General features: G+C 30.7%; 1 protein-coding gene and 2 long non-coding RNA genes across 3 annotated transcripts; 2 read left to right on the top strand and 1 right to left on the bottom strand.

Annotated features, from left to right (window-relative positions):
- Positions 1-2,952: 2,952 nt before the first annotated feature.
- LOC105792221 (uncharacterized) lies at positions 2,953-4,121 on the bottom strand. Its single transcript, XR_001133251.2, has 3 exons — positions 3,584-4,121; positions 3,373-3,424; positions 2,953-3,290 (listed from the first exon to the last, which is right to left on the bottom strand). It is a non-coding gene; the product is annotated as an uncharacterized LOC105792221 (long non-coding RNA).
- A 1,443-nt stretch (positions 4,122-5,564) lies between these two features.
- Positions 5,565-11,416, top strand: LOC105792220 (uncharacterized). Its single transcript, XR_001133250.2, has 3 exons — positions 5,565-5,596; positions 5,998-6,587; positions 11,054-11,416. It is a non-coding gene; the product is annotated as an uncharacterized LOC105792220 (long non-coding RNA).
- A 1,465-nt stretch (positions 11,417-12,881) lies between these two features.
- Positions 12,882-15,765, top strand: LOC105792218 (tubulin beta-7 chain). Its single transcript, XM_012620680.2, has 3 exons — positions 12,882-13,382; positions 13,457-13,726; positions 14,867-15,765. The coding sequence occupies exons 1-3, from the start codon at positions 12,989-12,991 to the stop codon at positions 15,535-15,537; spliced, it is 1,335 nt and encodes a 444-aa protein (XP_012476134.1). The 5' UTR covers positions 12,882-12,988; the 3' UTR covers positions 15,538-15,765.
- Positions 15,766-15,981: the final 216 nt, after the last annotated feature.

The raw sequence follows: 15,981 nt of genomic DNA, 5'->3' as shown, positions 1-15,981 counted from the left end.
TCATATGCTGGAACGTCCGTGGATTGGGGAGTCCACGGGCAGTGAGAAGGCTTCGGTTTTTACTGAAGCAAAATAATCCTCAATTGGTCTTCTTTATGGAGACTAAGGTTAGTGGAAAGCGAATAGAGAAAATTAGGAGGAGGTGTGGGTTTATTAATGGGATAGATGTAGATGCAACAGGTTCGCGGGGAGGCATTTGCCTAGCATGGAAAAAGGCGGTACAAGTTGAGCTTAAAACTTTCTCAACCAACCATATTGATGTGCTGATCGAATAAGGAACTAATAAAGAGTGGAGATTCACCAGCTTTTATGGATCCCCTTACTCACAGAATAAAAATACTTCATGGGATTTATTAAGATATTTAGGACAGGAACAAGAGCATCATTGGTTGGTAAGTGGAGATTTTAATGAAATTGCTTATTCCTTCGAAAAAATGGGAGGTCAATCGAGGGAGGAGAAAAGGATGGAAGTGTTCCGTGAAGTTCTAAAAGAATGCTCTCTTATTGATGTGGGATACTCGGGTAAATGGTATACATAAGAAAAGGGAAATTTACCGGAAACAAATATCAGAGAAAGACTAGACAGGAGTGTAGCGAATGAAAAATGGATGAAATTATTTCCAACAGGTAGCGTACACCACTTAACGTCTTCACTCTCGGATCATTGTCCTCTTTTAATTAGTACCAGTACTGAAATTAATTTGAAGAGAATCCTAGTTTTTAAATTTGAAGCATGGTGGACTACAGAGAAAACGATTGAAGAGGAGATAAAGAGCTCATAGGAATCATCAAATGGATCTGTTTTTGAAAAGATAGAAAGATTACAGACCAATATAACAAGATGGGCCAATTCATTAAAGAAAAAATAGAAGGGATTAACGGGAAAACTTACAAAAGAGCTTGAGCGATTATTAGAGGAAGAACGAAATGATGATATAATGGTGCAGATTATTGACAAGAGAATACATCTGAATATGGAGATTGACAAAGAAGAAATGTACTGGGAGCAAAGAGCACGGGCTAACTGGCTTAAGCTGGGAGATAAGAATACGGCTTTCTTCCACAAATATGCCTCAATGCGAAAACGAATCAACACAATTAGCAGGTCGGATACAGCTGATGGGAAGGGGATCTATGATGAATCAGAAATAAATGCAAGTCCAACAAAGTATTTCCAAGAACTCTTTTAAACTAATGGCATAGGAGACCTATCTCATCTTCTATCAGGTATTAATAACAACATTTCTTCAGATATCAACACGGCCCTTTTAGAAAAAATTTTGGAAGAAGAGATCTTTAGTGCAGTAAAAAGTATGGGACCTACCAAAGCACCTGGTTATGATGGTTTCCCGGCATTATTTTTTCAAAAATATTGGGATATTGTGGGTAAAGATGTTGGGAAGTTTTGTTTGGAATTTCTGAATAATGGAAAAGATATTGAAGATCTAAATTTAACGGAGATTGTTCTCATCTCGAAAAATTCCAACCCTACAAATCTAGCCAATTTCAGACCCATTAGCTTATGCACAGTAATATATAAAATCATAGCCAAATCTATTTCCAATCGTATGCAGACAATTATTGGAGGGTGTATTGATAGTGCTCAAAGTGCATTTGTTCCAGGGAGGCTCATTTCGGATAATATCTTAACAGCCTATGAAATTTTACACACACTTCGTCAAAAGCGTAACGGGAAAAAAGGTCTCATGGCGTTAAAGTTGAATATGAGTAAAGCTTATGATAGAGTCGAATGGGGATTTTTGAAGGCAGTTATGGTCAGTATGGGATTTGCAGAGGAATAGGTGTCACTAATTATGCGATGTATCTCTACAGTATCTTATGTAGTTTCCATAAATAGAAAAAGAGGCAGAGTTTTTAAACCTACCAGAGGACTCCGACAAGGTGACCCGCTTAGTCCTTTCCTTTTTCTTATTTGCAGCGAAGGACTTTCGTCTTTGATTAGAACCGTAACACGGGAGGGGCTGGTAAAAGGAGTAAAGGCCAGCAGAAGAGGTTCGAAAATTTCACACTTATTATTTGGAAACGACTACATTTTGTTTGCTGAAGCGACTAAAGACAGAATAAGAATCTTAAAGGAGATTTTGAAGGAATATGAGATTAGTTCTGGTCAATGTGTGAACTTTAATAAATCCTCAATCTTTTTCAGTTCGAATACAACGGAATCGGATAAAGATAGCATCTCGGCTGAATTGGGGATAAGGTGCTCGACTAATATAGAAAAGTATCTTGGACTGCCAAGCATGGTAGGAAGAAAAAAGAAGGAAGCCTTTCAGAATCTAAAGGACAGAATTAAACAGAGGATAGATAATTGGAGTACACGTTTCTTATCTCAAGGAGGCAAAGAAGTTTTCATTAAAACAATACTTCAAGCAATCCCTATTTATGCGATGACATGTTTTTTGCTACCAAAATCTTTCTGTAAGGAGATAGAAAAATGTTTGCCAGATTTTGGTGGCAGAAAGGAAAAGGCAAAAAAGGAATACATTGGTGCCAATGGGAATATATGTGTAAGCCTAAAGAGGAGGGAGGTATGGGTTTCCGAAATATGGCGCAATTCAATATCTCATTATTGGCTAAACAAGGATGGCAGATTATGAATAACCAGGGTTCTCTTGTTACGAAAGCTTTTAAAGCCAAATACTTCCCAGAAAACGATTTTTTAAACTCCAAATTAGGAAACTCTTGTTCTTATGTGTGGAAAAATGTTTGGGCAGCCAATGCCTTATTGATAAAAGGGCACTGTTGGAAGGTGGGAACGGGTTCTAGTATATCCATTAATGATGCTTGGATTCCAGATTCAGATAATTTTAAATTGTTGTCAGGAATTAACTCTATGCGCGTTTCTAAAGTAAATGAGCTAATTGACAGTAATAGTAGAAGCTGGAATACAGAGTTGATTAACAATACCTTCAATGAAGCAGATGCTGAAAGAATCCTCAAGATCCCGCTAGCACGATCACCGTAGGAAGATTTTCTTATTTGGGGAGGGGAGAAGTCAGGTGAATTTACGGTATGAAGTGCATATTAACTATTACAGAGATCGGCTCATAATCCTAGAGCTTATGCTTTAAAAATCCTCTACAGAAAATTTTACAAAACACTTTGGAGCCTGAATATACCAACAAGAATAAAGATCACAATATGGCGGCTATCATGGAACTATCTGCCTACAAAGGTAAATCTATAACACCGGAAATTAACAGTCAACACAAGGTGCCCCCGATGTGGAGAAGGAGCTAAAACAATGAATCACTTATTCCGTAACTGTGCTGTTACAAGAGAGGTATGGAAAACATTATCACTTCAGAACATTATGATGTATCAAAGCGAGGATTTTGTACAGTGGCTCACCTGGGCACTAGAGCAGTTAAACCCAAATCAAAGTCGACTCTTTTGCTGTGCACTATGGGCCATATGGGGAGATAGAAACAGAAGTCTACATGAATGAAAAGTTAGTAATGGAATAGAAGTTGCAAACTTTGTTAATAGCTACATCATTGAGTTAACTGGTCTTGAACAAAGAAACTCAGAAACAATGAAAGGAAATAAGAGATGGAAACACCCATAGTGGGAATCCATAAAGATTAATTTTGATGGTGCATATAATCAGATTCAGAACCGGTCAGCCTCAGGTGTTGTGGCCAGAGACTCGGAAGGAAAAATTCTTTTATCCTGCTCAGAAATCCACAATGGAATTCCATCTGCTTATGCTGCTGAAGCAATTGCCTGTCGGAAAGCAGTCCGAGTAGGAGTTGACCATGGTTGGCAGGCACTCATTTTTGAAGGAGATTCCCTCGCAATAATCAAGAAATGCAACAAAAAGGATCATGACAGATCAATGGTAGGGGCATTTATTTATGATATACAACAGAAAATACAATAAGTAAAAAACATCAGATTTCTTCACACACCAAGATCTACAAACAACCTTGCACATATCCTTGCAACAGAGACGCTAAGAAGAGGAGAGGAATTTTACCTGGAAATGGGCGTTCTTGAATATGCAGAGAACCAAGCACGGCATGATGAGCTGAGCGAACAAGATTAGGGAAGCATCGAGAGATGGAGTTTGGAAGAGAGAAAGTTTTCAGAGCAATAAAGAAACATAAATGATCTGCTAGGAAATTTTTGAAATATGGAATCGTCAAAAGGAAACTGAAATGACAGGATGAGGGGATGACAGATTTCAGTAGCTTCCGATTCAAGCAACGGATCGGCGATTTATTCTTTGGTTCTAGAGTTTTCTTTTAATATCTAGATATTTTGTTAGGTGTGGGCATCTGTTTCTGGGCCGGTTACTTTGTGCCTGTTTCTTTTTTGAATTCTGCTTTAGTTTGTTTGTTTTGGACTATTCCGAACAGTTTGAATGTTTTAATCAATAAAAGCCCAATCTGGAATTTCAAAAAAAATATTTTTTATTTTTAATTATTTCCTTTAACATATTTGTATTATTTTATTTTAAAAAAGTCTTCTAACGTCTATTTGGAAGAAGAAATAGTAAGGTTAAAAAAGTAAAATATCAGCCAAAAGCACTTTTTGGCTAAAAAAAGCTAAAAGTTTCTGCTTTTTCATCTATGAAAAAGCACTTAAAATAAGTTAAAAAAATTTCTACACTGATGTCTATTCTTTATTACTTTTTAGGGAAAAACACTTTTTAATGGAAAAGCTCATCTGAGAAGCATTGGAGAACACAACCTAAGCCTACGGAAAAATTGAGGTTAAAAATCACTTTCCTTGTTTTTGTTAGATTATGGTACTTGTAGTATTTTGTTCTACTTGAAGATTAAGTTATTAATAACATTTTCTTCTCCTTATGTTTTTCAACTTGTATGTTACTTGTCTCACACATGATTTGTTGAGAACTCTTTGCTTCCCAATATCAAATTATCCATGGCTACTAACTAAGCATATATTGTCCTTCACATGTGTTTTAGTATTTATATCGAATTTGTGGTAGTTTAAGCATTTTCGTTAGCACAATGACTTCAGTTCTAAAGCCAACATGATCAAGAAATTTCATGCTGCTCTTGCTCTGCAACCTGTGAGAACATTAATACTTAATCTTCCCTTGAATATATCTGTTTTCTAGATTTTTAATTGGTGTAGAAAATGAAACAGATAGCAAAAGCTCTATTTGCAAATTCAACCTCTACTGAAGGAAAGCAAATGGCTACCTCAGCGTGAGAAGGTTTTCAAATTTTATACTATAAAGTATACTTTTCATATGCTTTTGTGTTCACCAATTTATTGATTTTTCTCTTAAAATGAATTTGAACAGTCAAATCTGGACTGATACCGATAAGGATCATACATACAAGGCTTAATAATTTGATTAGTATATATTGGCAAGCATGCAATCTTTGACTTTTCAAAGATGGATGGTGTCAGACAATTGGCACCAAAAAATCTAAGCATTTAAGGCACCGAAATTTGGTTTGAAATTTGGCTTGGGATAATTGCATTTTTGGTCCCTAATTGTATAGAAACTTTGCAAGTTGATCCTTGAGCTTCAACTATAAATAGGCCTAGCTATTTCTCATTTTCACCATCCCACAAATGATATTCTCTACTTAAGGTATTCTTTTCTCTCCTTATTTGTAAAATTTCACTTGTATTTTGAAGTGAAATATATTTGGTAGTGCCCGAGGACGTAGGCAAAATTTGCTGAACCTCGTTAAAATTCTAGTGTTCTTTATTGTTTATTCTGCATATTTTGCAAGTGTGATTGTAGTGATTTATTGTGCTATTAAATTACGATAGAGGGATATTCTGGCTAGAAAAGACCTGGTACTTAAGCGATCTTCGTGATCCACCTCTCTTTCCTGGGAATTGAACTTAGTGTGATTTTTTAGTACAATAATTTTACTCTTTTACACGCTTCCACGCAACAGTATACTTTCTATTGTTGAGAGAAATCATCCCATCTTGTATCTAGTTAATTACTTGATGGTATTTTATTTATTTTGCTGCCTGCAGGTTTGAGCAGTATGTGGGCTACGCTCTTTGCACCCTTTTGTTCATCAGCATCATTTACAATATTGAATATAAGTATGCAACTTTTGCTTTGTCCCTCTCAAGTGCTAAGACTTCAATTCCTTATGGCTGAGAAGATTGATGTTGATGATATAACTTAAAAACACCAGCAGAGAAGCTTTTGGATTTGTGTAATGGGAAGTGGGGACAATCTGTTGACGTTGTTTTTGAAGAGCTGCTTTATTGATATGAATTACATTCTTCCCTTCTATCTTGGGCTGAGAGCAATCCGAATCTTCAGCGTTTTCTATTTGTAATTTGCAGGGTGACATGCAATTACCAGAATAAAGGATGGTCTTATATTACGAGGATTCTGATGTAGTTGTCATTGAATATAAGATACTTTGTTCCAATCTATATGCTGCTCCATTGTCCTAATTGCTAAAGTTTGATATTGCTTTCTAATACTATGTTCTTACAGGGTGACAATTACGTGGCATTGCTGACATCACAACCATGGAGATATCAAATGAGCTGCAATATATATATCTATTGCTACCTGTCCTGACCCACACATGTCATCATTTTGAAAGGTAAATTGTTGCTTACAGTGATGATGAACGACGATCAATATTGTTTTTACCCTGTTGGTAGAAATTAGGTGTACAGCCACCTCACTGGCTTCAGAATAAAATAAAACAAATAAATTGTGTCATGTATCCATTCTTCTGTTTATCATTTATAGAATTCATCATGGCCGGGCCGTCTACTCCGGCTCGAAGGGCCTACCTAAAAAATAGGAGGACTTGCATAAAAATATAGGTCCAAAAATAGGTCTAAACAAAAAATAAGGTCCATTTTCTAAACAGGTTAGACATCGGATAAGAGTTTATTGGCCCAAGCCCGTCCCAAATAAATTAATTATTTTTAATAAAAAATTATATTGCTGTTTGAGTGTTTATTTTTGTGCGTTTTTACTATTGTTTCACTGTCGTTTTTAATATTATTTGGATAATGTAGAACTTATGTTTTATTATTAATTTTGCTACTATTCTAGTTGCAACTATCTTGGTATAAATAATTTTTAAAGTATATTCAATTTGTTTTGTTGTTGTAATACTTGTTTTAATGTTTTTAAATCTATTTGATATATTATATTTTTAAAATTTGTTACATTTAATAAAATAATTTAAAAATAATAATACAAGTTTGGGTTTAAATGAGCTCGAATTTAACTTCTATAATTTAGATAGGACTTAAACAAAATTTTAGACACACCTTTTAAATCAAGCTGAATCTAAACTTAAAAAATAGCTTAAAATTTTGTTTCAATCCGCCCTACCGTATCTCTAATTATTTACTTTACTGTCACAAACTGGGAACTAGTTTAGAGGGAATGTAGTAGCCGTGTTGGCTCATGAATGTTGTCGCACTCATTGTGTTTGGTACATATAAGTGGTCATAAATCTAATATATAACATTACCATAAAATTGAATATACCACATTTATTTATAAAAGTGAAAAACATATTAAATATTTTTTCCATACTTATCATATATTTTAAAATATGTTACATATAATTAAACTCATACCATAAAATTAGTATTATATACATATTTAGATAAACTTAAATAATAGATTAAAGCGGATAAACTTTTGTAAGTTGGCGTGAATAACAATATTTCCTTTTATTCATATTTTGAAAATTATTTTGTATTTTTATAGGATGCATAGGTCAATTGTGTATGTTAAATTTATAATTTTATATATTAAATTTTGTTTAAATTTCTTAATGAATTTCTTCAAAAAGTTATTAATAAATTGAAAAAGTAATGTAATTACAAAATATTTTAAAAATATTAAACTAATTTATATTAATTTTATTTAAATTTTAAAAGATTTAATATTAAAATAATACAAAAATATCAAGGTTTGAATAATAATATTAATATATTAAAATTTAAATAATATTGTTAATAATTTATTACATGTTGTTTTTCTATTAATTTATTTTAATCTTAAAATTGTTACTATTCTATTTTTTCGTAATATTATATGTTATCTTTGCTCTACTTTAATCAATGGACATAATTAGCTCTTATTGTATTTGGAAAATTTAAATTTGATTTGATAAATATTATTAATATGAATTTTTTAACTATATTTTAAACTTAACAATTTAATATTTATTAATTTTAATATTATAAAATTAAAATTAATTCATTTAAGTAAAATTCAAAATAAAGAGGTAAATTTATTTAAAATCAAATTTATAATTAACATATGAAAAATTTAAACAAAAAGCATTAAATAACTTAAATAGATAAAAAATAAAGAGTAATTTACTTAAACCGTAAATAAGTGCTTTAAATAGAAAAATCGTGTTAACAAAAACTGTAGAATGAACATGAATATCATAACCTATCATGACATTGATTTTTTGCAATGAAAAGGAGAAATAAAAAGAAAATAGTAATAATTAAAAAGTCGATATATTTAGGTAAATTTAATAATATAAATCTAAAATGGCATATTGAAGTATATATGGTAATAATCAAATGGTTGAGATTTGTGACACAAAATTGAATTATAAAATCACCGTAGGTTCAAATGTTTTCACATTCCATAATTTAATCAACCCATTTAAATATGCTTTATTTTGCATTAAATTCAGAATATTGAAGTTCATACATTTGGGAAAATCTACCTTATCTCTTTCACTTTTCAATTTTCTTTTATTTCCAAAACTCAAACCTAGCATTAGACATTAATATAATTTAAAATAACTTTAATATTAAAATCAGTATAATTTAAAGGCTTAACCCTCAAACTTAACAAAACAATTAATCTTTTTTCTCTCATTCAATTGGGTACTTGAACTATCAAAGTACATAAAAAAGGCTTTTAAGCTTTAAAAAAAAAGCAATTAAACCCCTACTTTTTTTTAACTCAATTAGGTACTTGAACTGCCAAAAATTCATAAAAAATATCCTTTGACCGTTAAAGTTAACCACCCCTAATTTTTTCCAGTTAAATCTACCACATGTTACAACTTAAAAAAATATATTAAAAATATTAAAAATTAGAAAAAAATATAAAAGATATTGAAATATAGAAAAAAATAAAAAATTATAAAGTAGTAAGAAAATTATAAAAAATATAAAATTATCGTATCAAAAAAGCATTTTATAATTTTTCTATAATTTTATTGATTTTTATTTTTTTATCATTTTTCACCACATGTCACACTATATTGTGGCACGTGATGGCTTTAATCGAAAAAAAATTGGGGTTGTTAACTTTAATGGTCAACAATTAAAATTAATGGTTAAATGATCTTTTGATGCATTTTATAATTTGTTTATGATTTTATAAATTTTACCATTTTTTTTATTTTTAAAATATAATTATTTTATTAAAATTTAATAATTTTTATAACTTTTATTTATTTTTATTTTTATAATTTTTTGTCACATGTCACGTTGTAATTGTGATCTTGGGTGGCTTTAACTAAAAAATTAGGATAGTTAACTTTAACTGTTAAGTGTTAAAGTTAATGGTCAAAGAGCTTTTTTTATTTATGTATTTTAACAATTCAAGTACCCAATTAAGTGCAAAAAAAAACAGAAGAGAATAAGCTTAATTATTTTTTAAAAAATAAAGGATTTTTACACCTTAAACCTAATTTAAAAAGTAATAAAACAACATTAATATTATAATAACATTTGTATCCACCGTACATATGATATTCATAAAGTTAAATATGTTATATAAAAAATTGGGTTTTAAGGGCCGGGCATTATTAAATCTAAATTATTTTACTAACAAAGTGTTAAATGCATTGTTAAATGAGTGTTTGACAAAATAAAATTTTATCTTTTAACTTAAATGAAATGGTAATTAAAATTTTATGAAATACCCATTCGATGTTGGTTTAAATTTTATCACCCAATATTGTACTCTTAAAATTATAATATATTTTTTTTATTCTAATGATTAGATCAGTTTTCTTTTAGGGTATATTTGAATGGTTTAGAGGAGAAATTTCATTTCTATGAAAATTTTCAAAATTTTAGAAATAAATTTATTTGTTTAGGTAAAATAATATAGAAATTGAAAATTTAGGAAGAATTTTAAGAGAGGATTTAAGTGGTTTAATTTCCTTTATCAAATTTCATCTAAAGAGTGAGTTTTCAAAATCCTCATTATTTTATTTTTAATACACAGTTTCACTATAAAATAAAATAAAATAAAATATTTTTAATTAATTTTAATATATATTTTAATATTTTATTTTATTAAAAATATTTATATTATTTTACAAATCTAGTGATATCTGTATTTAATATTTTCTATAATATTTATTTTTCTTTTATAATTATTTTAATTTGTAAAATTCCAATTACCCAAATTTTCTTAAAACAATTATTTATTTAAACTAAACGAATACAATTACTAACATTTTAAATTTATGAAATTTGAAATGCTAACATTTTAAAATCTCCAAAATCTTAAAATTTTTACCCAAAAATACTCTTACAAAACTACATTTTAAATTTAATTTATATAAATAATAAAAATAGCTTTTTCACCAACATGGATTTTTGTGTCTGTATATATGTAGGTATGAATGATGGGAAAAAAAAAAAAAAAAAAAAAAAAACCTTCGAGCCGACGGGTTTTGACTCATGCCAGTATGATAGGGTTGGAATTTTTTTATTTCTGAAATTGAATTTTAACACGGGTGAGTCCGGTTTAATTTTTCAATTAGTCAAATCGGGTTTAAGAAAAAATTTCTTCGTTTCAAGATAATTATTAAAATACTCTTTTATAAATAATACTAGTTTAACATATATGATAAAATAATTTATATTAATATTTGCTCTAGTAGAATTATACATAAAATAATAAATTGTATCATTAAATATTATTATTTTATTTTGATTAAAAATATAAAAATTAAAAAAAATTACATATTGGATCAAGTTAGATTGAAAACGAATATAATTTTAATTTTTTTAATCGGGTTTATATAAATAAATTAATATTTAATTTCAGATCAGATCAGAATGATGAATATATGTTGGGTGGGGTCGAACAAGTAAAAAGCCGTCCCGGCCCGCCGGACCCTGTCCCGTTGCTATCTCTGGAATGGTGGGGATTGAGCATTGGATTCCAGGCAGTGGGCAACTATTTGGAAGTTGTGTGCGGGGCTGGAAAGAGGGACCAGAGACAGATAGATTAGTTTTTGTTTGAGATAAAAACTCTCTCCCAATAATTGAAGCCTTCCCATTTGCAATCTTATTCAAATTTCCATCTTCTTAGGTTAATTTTTGCTATTAGTGCTTATACTTTGTGAAATTTATGGATTTAGTGTTTATATTTTAATTTAATTAAAATTTAATTGTTTTACGTTTCAAACTGGTCAATTTTAGTCCTTATACATTTAAAAATTTAGTCCCGACATAAATGATAGTAGTTAAATTCGTTTGGTTAAATTCAAATATTAGTCCTATACTATGTGTACAGTTGTAAATTTAGTCAATATCCTCAAATTGGATCATTCTAAATCCCTATACTTTTTAAATTTTTGAAATTTTAGTATTGACACAAATGAAAGTCGTTAACCCATTAATTGGTTTTTAGTGACTAATACGTGGAAATAACAAGTTATAATATGTTTGTCACATCGATTTTGGAAATAATAGAACTTAATTAATGAGTTCAACAATTATCGCTCAGTGAAGACTGAAATTTTAAACTTTAAAAATACAGAAATTAAAATGACCGAATAAAAGTATAAAGATTAAATCCACAATTTTCCAAAGTATAGAGAGTAATAACAGAATTTAACCTTTTTCTTAACACCTAATTTGATACTCAAATCAGACATGCAATCTTTTGAAATGTTAAAGTAAGGTATTTTCCTTTTTTTCCCTATTTCTTCATGCATTATCTCAACTACATTAATTAATGATCTAACAACATTACCCTTTTCAAAACAAACAAAACAATAATTGAGATTAAGGGCAAAACAATCAAGTTAAAGAAAAAGGGTTTTTTATTTTTTTTTAGAAAAAAATGGTAATGGCAGATGGAGAATCAAATTGGAGGATGGGTTGGTCAGATATTTTATTTATTGAATAGAGCCATAGCAACCAACATGCATCTCACTGTCTCCTTCAATATCCAGCTCACAATACTCCATTGATATTTGACAAGGCTTCTTCCAAACAATGACACTTTGACACTATTTTTCATTGGGTAAATTACACCCAAGATCACTGAATTATTGATTACTCAATTTTAAAAAGTTACAAAATGGTCACTAAATTACTTGAAAGTTTTCATTTAAGTCACTCGGCGCTGTTAAGTTTTTTTTTGTTTTAAAAGTCCGTTAGAGAGTTTTAAGCTACGATTTGACGATCGGTACGGTGAATCAATACCTATCGATGAATAGAAGAACATACCTTAAATCCAAGTTGATCTAACAGTCAATGTTGAATATCGGAGATGAAAGTTGTTTGGATTTTGATTTGTAGATTTGTTAATGAAAAAAGTTGAACCGTAGAAGAGAAGGTGAACGCGAGCTTTTGATTGGTGTAGGCGATGCAAAATAGAAAAGGTCATTAAGTAACAATTTTAACAGCCCGATGACTTAAATGAAAACTTTTGAATAGTTTAGTGACCATTTTATAACTTTTTAAAGTCAAGTAACCAAAACATAGAGTTACTAATAGTTGAATAACATTGGGGTGTAGTTTACCCTTTTATTTATTTGAGTAATAATTGTATTTTTCCATATATTAAACATTTAAGTAAAAGAAATAATATCAGTGTCACCATCTTCCACATATCTTTCTATATCTGCTCCATTTGGCTACATAAGCCCACTCCCCCCTCCATGTTCATTGCTCACACTGCTCTCTCTCCCTTATTATCTTTTTCTTTCTTTGTTTTATAAAAAAACAAGAAAATCCCAATAGCATAACAATGAGAGAAATCCTCCATGTTCAAGCCGGTCAGTGTGGTAATCAAATTGGTGGCAAGTTTTGGGAAGTAGTATGTGATGAACATGGCATTGATGCCAGTGGAAACTATGTCGGCACTTCGCCTGTTCAGCTTGAAAGGCTTAATGTTTACTATAATGAAGCCAGTGGTGGCAGATATGTGCCTAGAGCTGTGTTAATGGATCTTGAGCCAGGAACTATGGACAGTTTACGAACAGGTCCTTATGGAAAATTGTTTAGACCAGATAACTTTGTGTTTGGCCAAAATGGAGCTGGCAATAACTGGGCTAAGGGACATTATACTGAAGGAGCTGAATTGATTGATTCAGTTCTTGATGTTGTTCGTAAAGAGGCTGAGAATTGTGATTGTTTACAAGGTAAATTACACGTTTGAATGCTTTCTTGTTTTTGGTTTTGGGTGTGTTAGCTAATGGAACTTTATAATGTGCAGGTTTTCAGGTTTGCCATTCACTGGGAGGTGGAACAGGGTCAGGGATGGGGACATTGTTGATATCAAAGATCAGGGAAGAATACCCTGACCGGATGATGCTAACGTTCTCGGTGTTTCCATCACCTAAAGTATCGGATACTGTGGTTGAACCCTATAATGCGACCCTGTCAGTGCACCAGCTTGTGGAAAATGCTGATGAATGCATGGTCCTTGACAATGAAGCTCTTTATGATATCTGCTTCAGAACTCTTAAGCTCACAAATCCCAGCTGTAAGTCCAAAATGTTTTATAATTTGTCTTAGTTTTAATCCGCATCTTCATTTTCATACAAGATATAATATGCTAACAAACAAGCAAACAAAAAGACAATCCTCAGTTATCATAAAATTATGGATTAATACCTCTTTTGGCTTTTGTACTATAGTTAAATTATTGCTCTGATATTTATATTTTTTTTATCAGTTTGGTCCCCATCTATATTTTTGGTTATAAAATCTCCCCATCCAGTCAAATACTACCACATGTAAAAAACTCAGAATTCCTTTAAAATATCAAAAATCATAAAAATCCTCAAATTTTCAAAATATATATATAACCAAAATTCCAACCAAACAAAATTATCAAATTTTTTAAAATTTTTCATACTTATAAATTTAAAATATATTTTACAACTTTCTAAAATAAATTATGATTTATTTATTTTTATAATTTTCTAAGTATTAAGACTTTTGGGTTTTTAGATTTTTAAAATTTTCTGACATTTTCTAAAATTTTAAGTATTTCTTTTTAACTTTTTTTTCTTATCACATGACATTATGTCATGGGTTGACTTAATATTTTTTAACAGAAAAACGTACTGAAATGATAATACAGGGTCAAATGAGGTATTAAACTTTTTTCTTATAATCGAGAAAGAAAAATGAAATTACTTGAGATCAAACCTAAACTTCCATAATATCTATAATATAATGTTCTTGTCAATGAGCTAAGATATTGTTGGCAAAGAGAGGTATTAATTCTAAAATGTTACTCCTTTGGGTTTAAGATTTGGGTTAGTGTATTATTGGATGCAATCATTTCAATTATGAAATTGCAAAATTAATTATCAATGTTTTTAAAATTAGATCTGCAATCGAATTGGTTAATTTGTCGATTTATCTGTTTAATCGATTTAATTTAAAATTTATATAAATTCAAATAAATTAAAAAAACCGATTCAACTAGTTCAATCACCGATTCAACTAATTCAATCACCGATTCAATCAATCCGATACCATTCTTTAAACTGGAATCGCAATTGATTTCTGATCCGAGTCAAACATAATTGCTACCAATCATATCTATATATGACAACTTTTAACCAGCACTATTTTAAACTTATTTTGTGCGTATATGTATATATATGAACAGTTGGTGACTTAAACCATTTGATTTCAACAACCATGAGTGGAGTCACATGCTGCCTTCGCTTCCCTGGCCAACTCAATTCCGATCTTCGAAAACTAGCAGTAAACTTGATCCCATTCCCACGCCTCCATTTTTTCATGGTTGGTTTTGCACCTTTAACATCCCGGGGTTCACAACAATACCGAGCTTTAACGATCCCCGAGCTAACTCAACAAATGTGGGATTCCAAAAACATGATGTGCGCGGCTGATCCTCGTCATGGAAGGTACTTAACAGCCTCGGCAATGTTTAGAGGCAAAATGAGCACCAAGGAAGTTGATGAACAAATGATCAATGTCCAAAACAAGAACTCTTCGTATTTTGTGGAGTGGATTCCGAACAATGTTAAATCAAGTGTTTGCGACATCCCACCAACCGGGTTGACGATGTCATCGACGTTTATGGGGAACTCGACGTCGATACAAGAGATGTTTCGACGTGTTTCGGAACAGTTCACAGTGATGTTTAGGAGGAAAGCATTTTTGCATTGGTATACAGGGGAAGGGATGGATGAAATGGAGTTTACTGAGGCTGAAAGTAATATGAATGATTTGGTTTCTGAATATCAACAATATCAAGATGCTGTGGTTGATGAAGATGGTGAAGGGTATGAAGATGAAGCAGAGGAAAATTGACGGGATCCTTTTCAACTTTTTATGGTAATGGCCTAGAAAAAAAAAATCAAATGTGGTGTTCATTTTTATGGTTTTAAATAAGGAGGCCATGTTTTTTCATTTGTGTTGGGATTTTTAGTAATGTGAATTGTGAATTTGTATATTTATATCAAATGTGAATTGTGATTTAATAAATTTGGAGTGTAAATTTATATAATGAATTTGGAATGACAAGCTTCAAATTTTCAAGATTATTTCTTTTAGAATTTGAGATTTAATTTTTTATGTATTTTTTAAATTTAAAAATTATAATCCAATCATTATTATTGTTGATAATTTTCATAAAATATTATTAATTTATTTACAATTGCTTCATTTGAGCTGGTTTAAATCTGATCTTACTCAAATTTACTTAGGACTAGAGGTGTTCATGGTCGGGCGGCCTGCCTGCCCGACGGCCCGCCT

This window comes from Gossypium raimondii, chromosome 8 (genome assembly GCF_025698545.1).
Source record: "Gossypium raimondii isolate GPD5lz chromosome 8, ASM2569854v1, whole genome shotgun sequence".
Classification (NCBI taxonomy): domain Eukaryota; kingdom Viridiplantae; phylum Streptophyta; class Magnoliopsida; order Malvales; family Malvaceae; genus Gossypium; species Gossypium raimondii.
Note: the sequence above shows the minus strand (reverse complement) of the source record. Positions and strands in the feature narration are given on the sequence as shown.

Excerpts from the sequence above, each read along its gene's own strand:
- LOC105792218 (XM_012620680.2), top strand. The coding sequence starts at position 12,989 with ATGAGAGAAATCCTCCATGTTCAAGCCGGTCAGTGTGGTAATCAAATT. Across the intron at positions 13,383-13,456 it reads GAATTGTGATTGTTTACAAG|GTTTTCAGGTTTGCCATTCA; the intron begins GTAAATTACACG and ends TATAATGTGCAG. Across the intron at positions 13,727-14,866 it reads TAAGCTCACAAATCCCAGCT|TTGGTGACTTAAACCATTTG; the intron begins GTAAGTCCAAAA and ends ATATATGAACAG.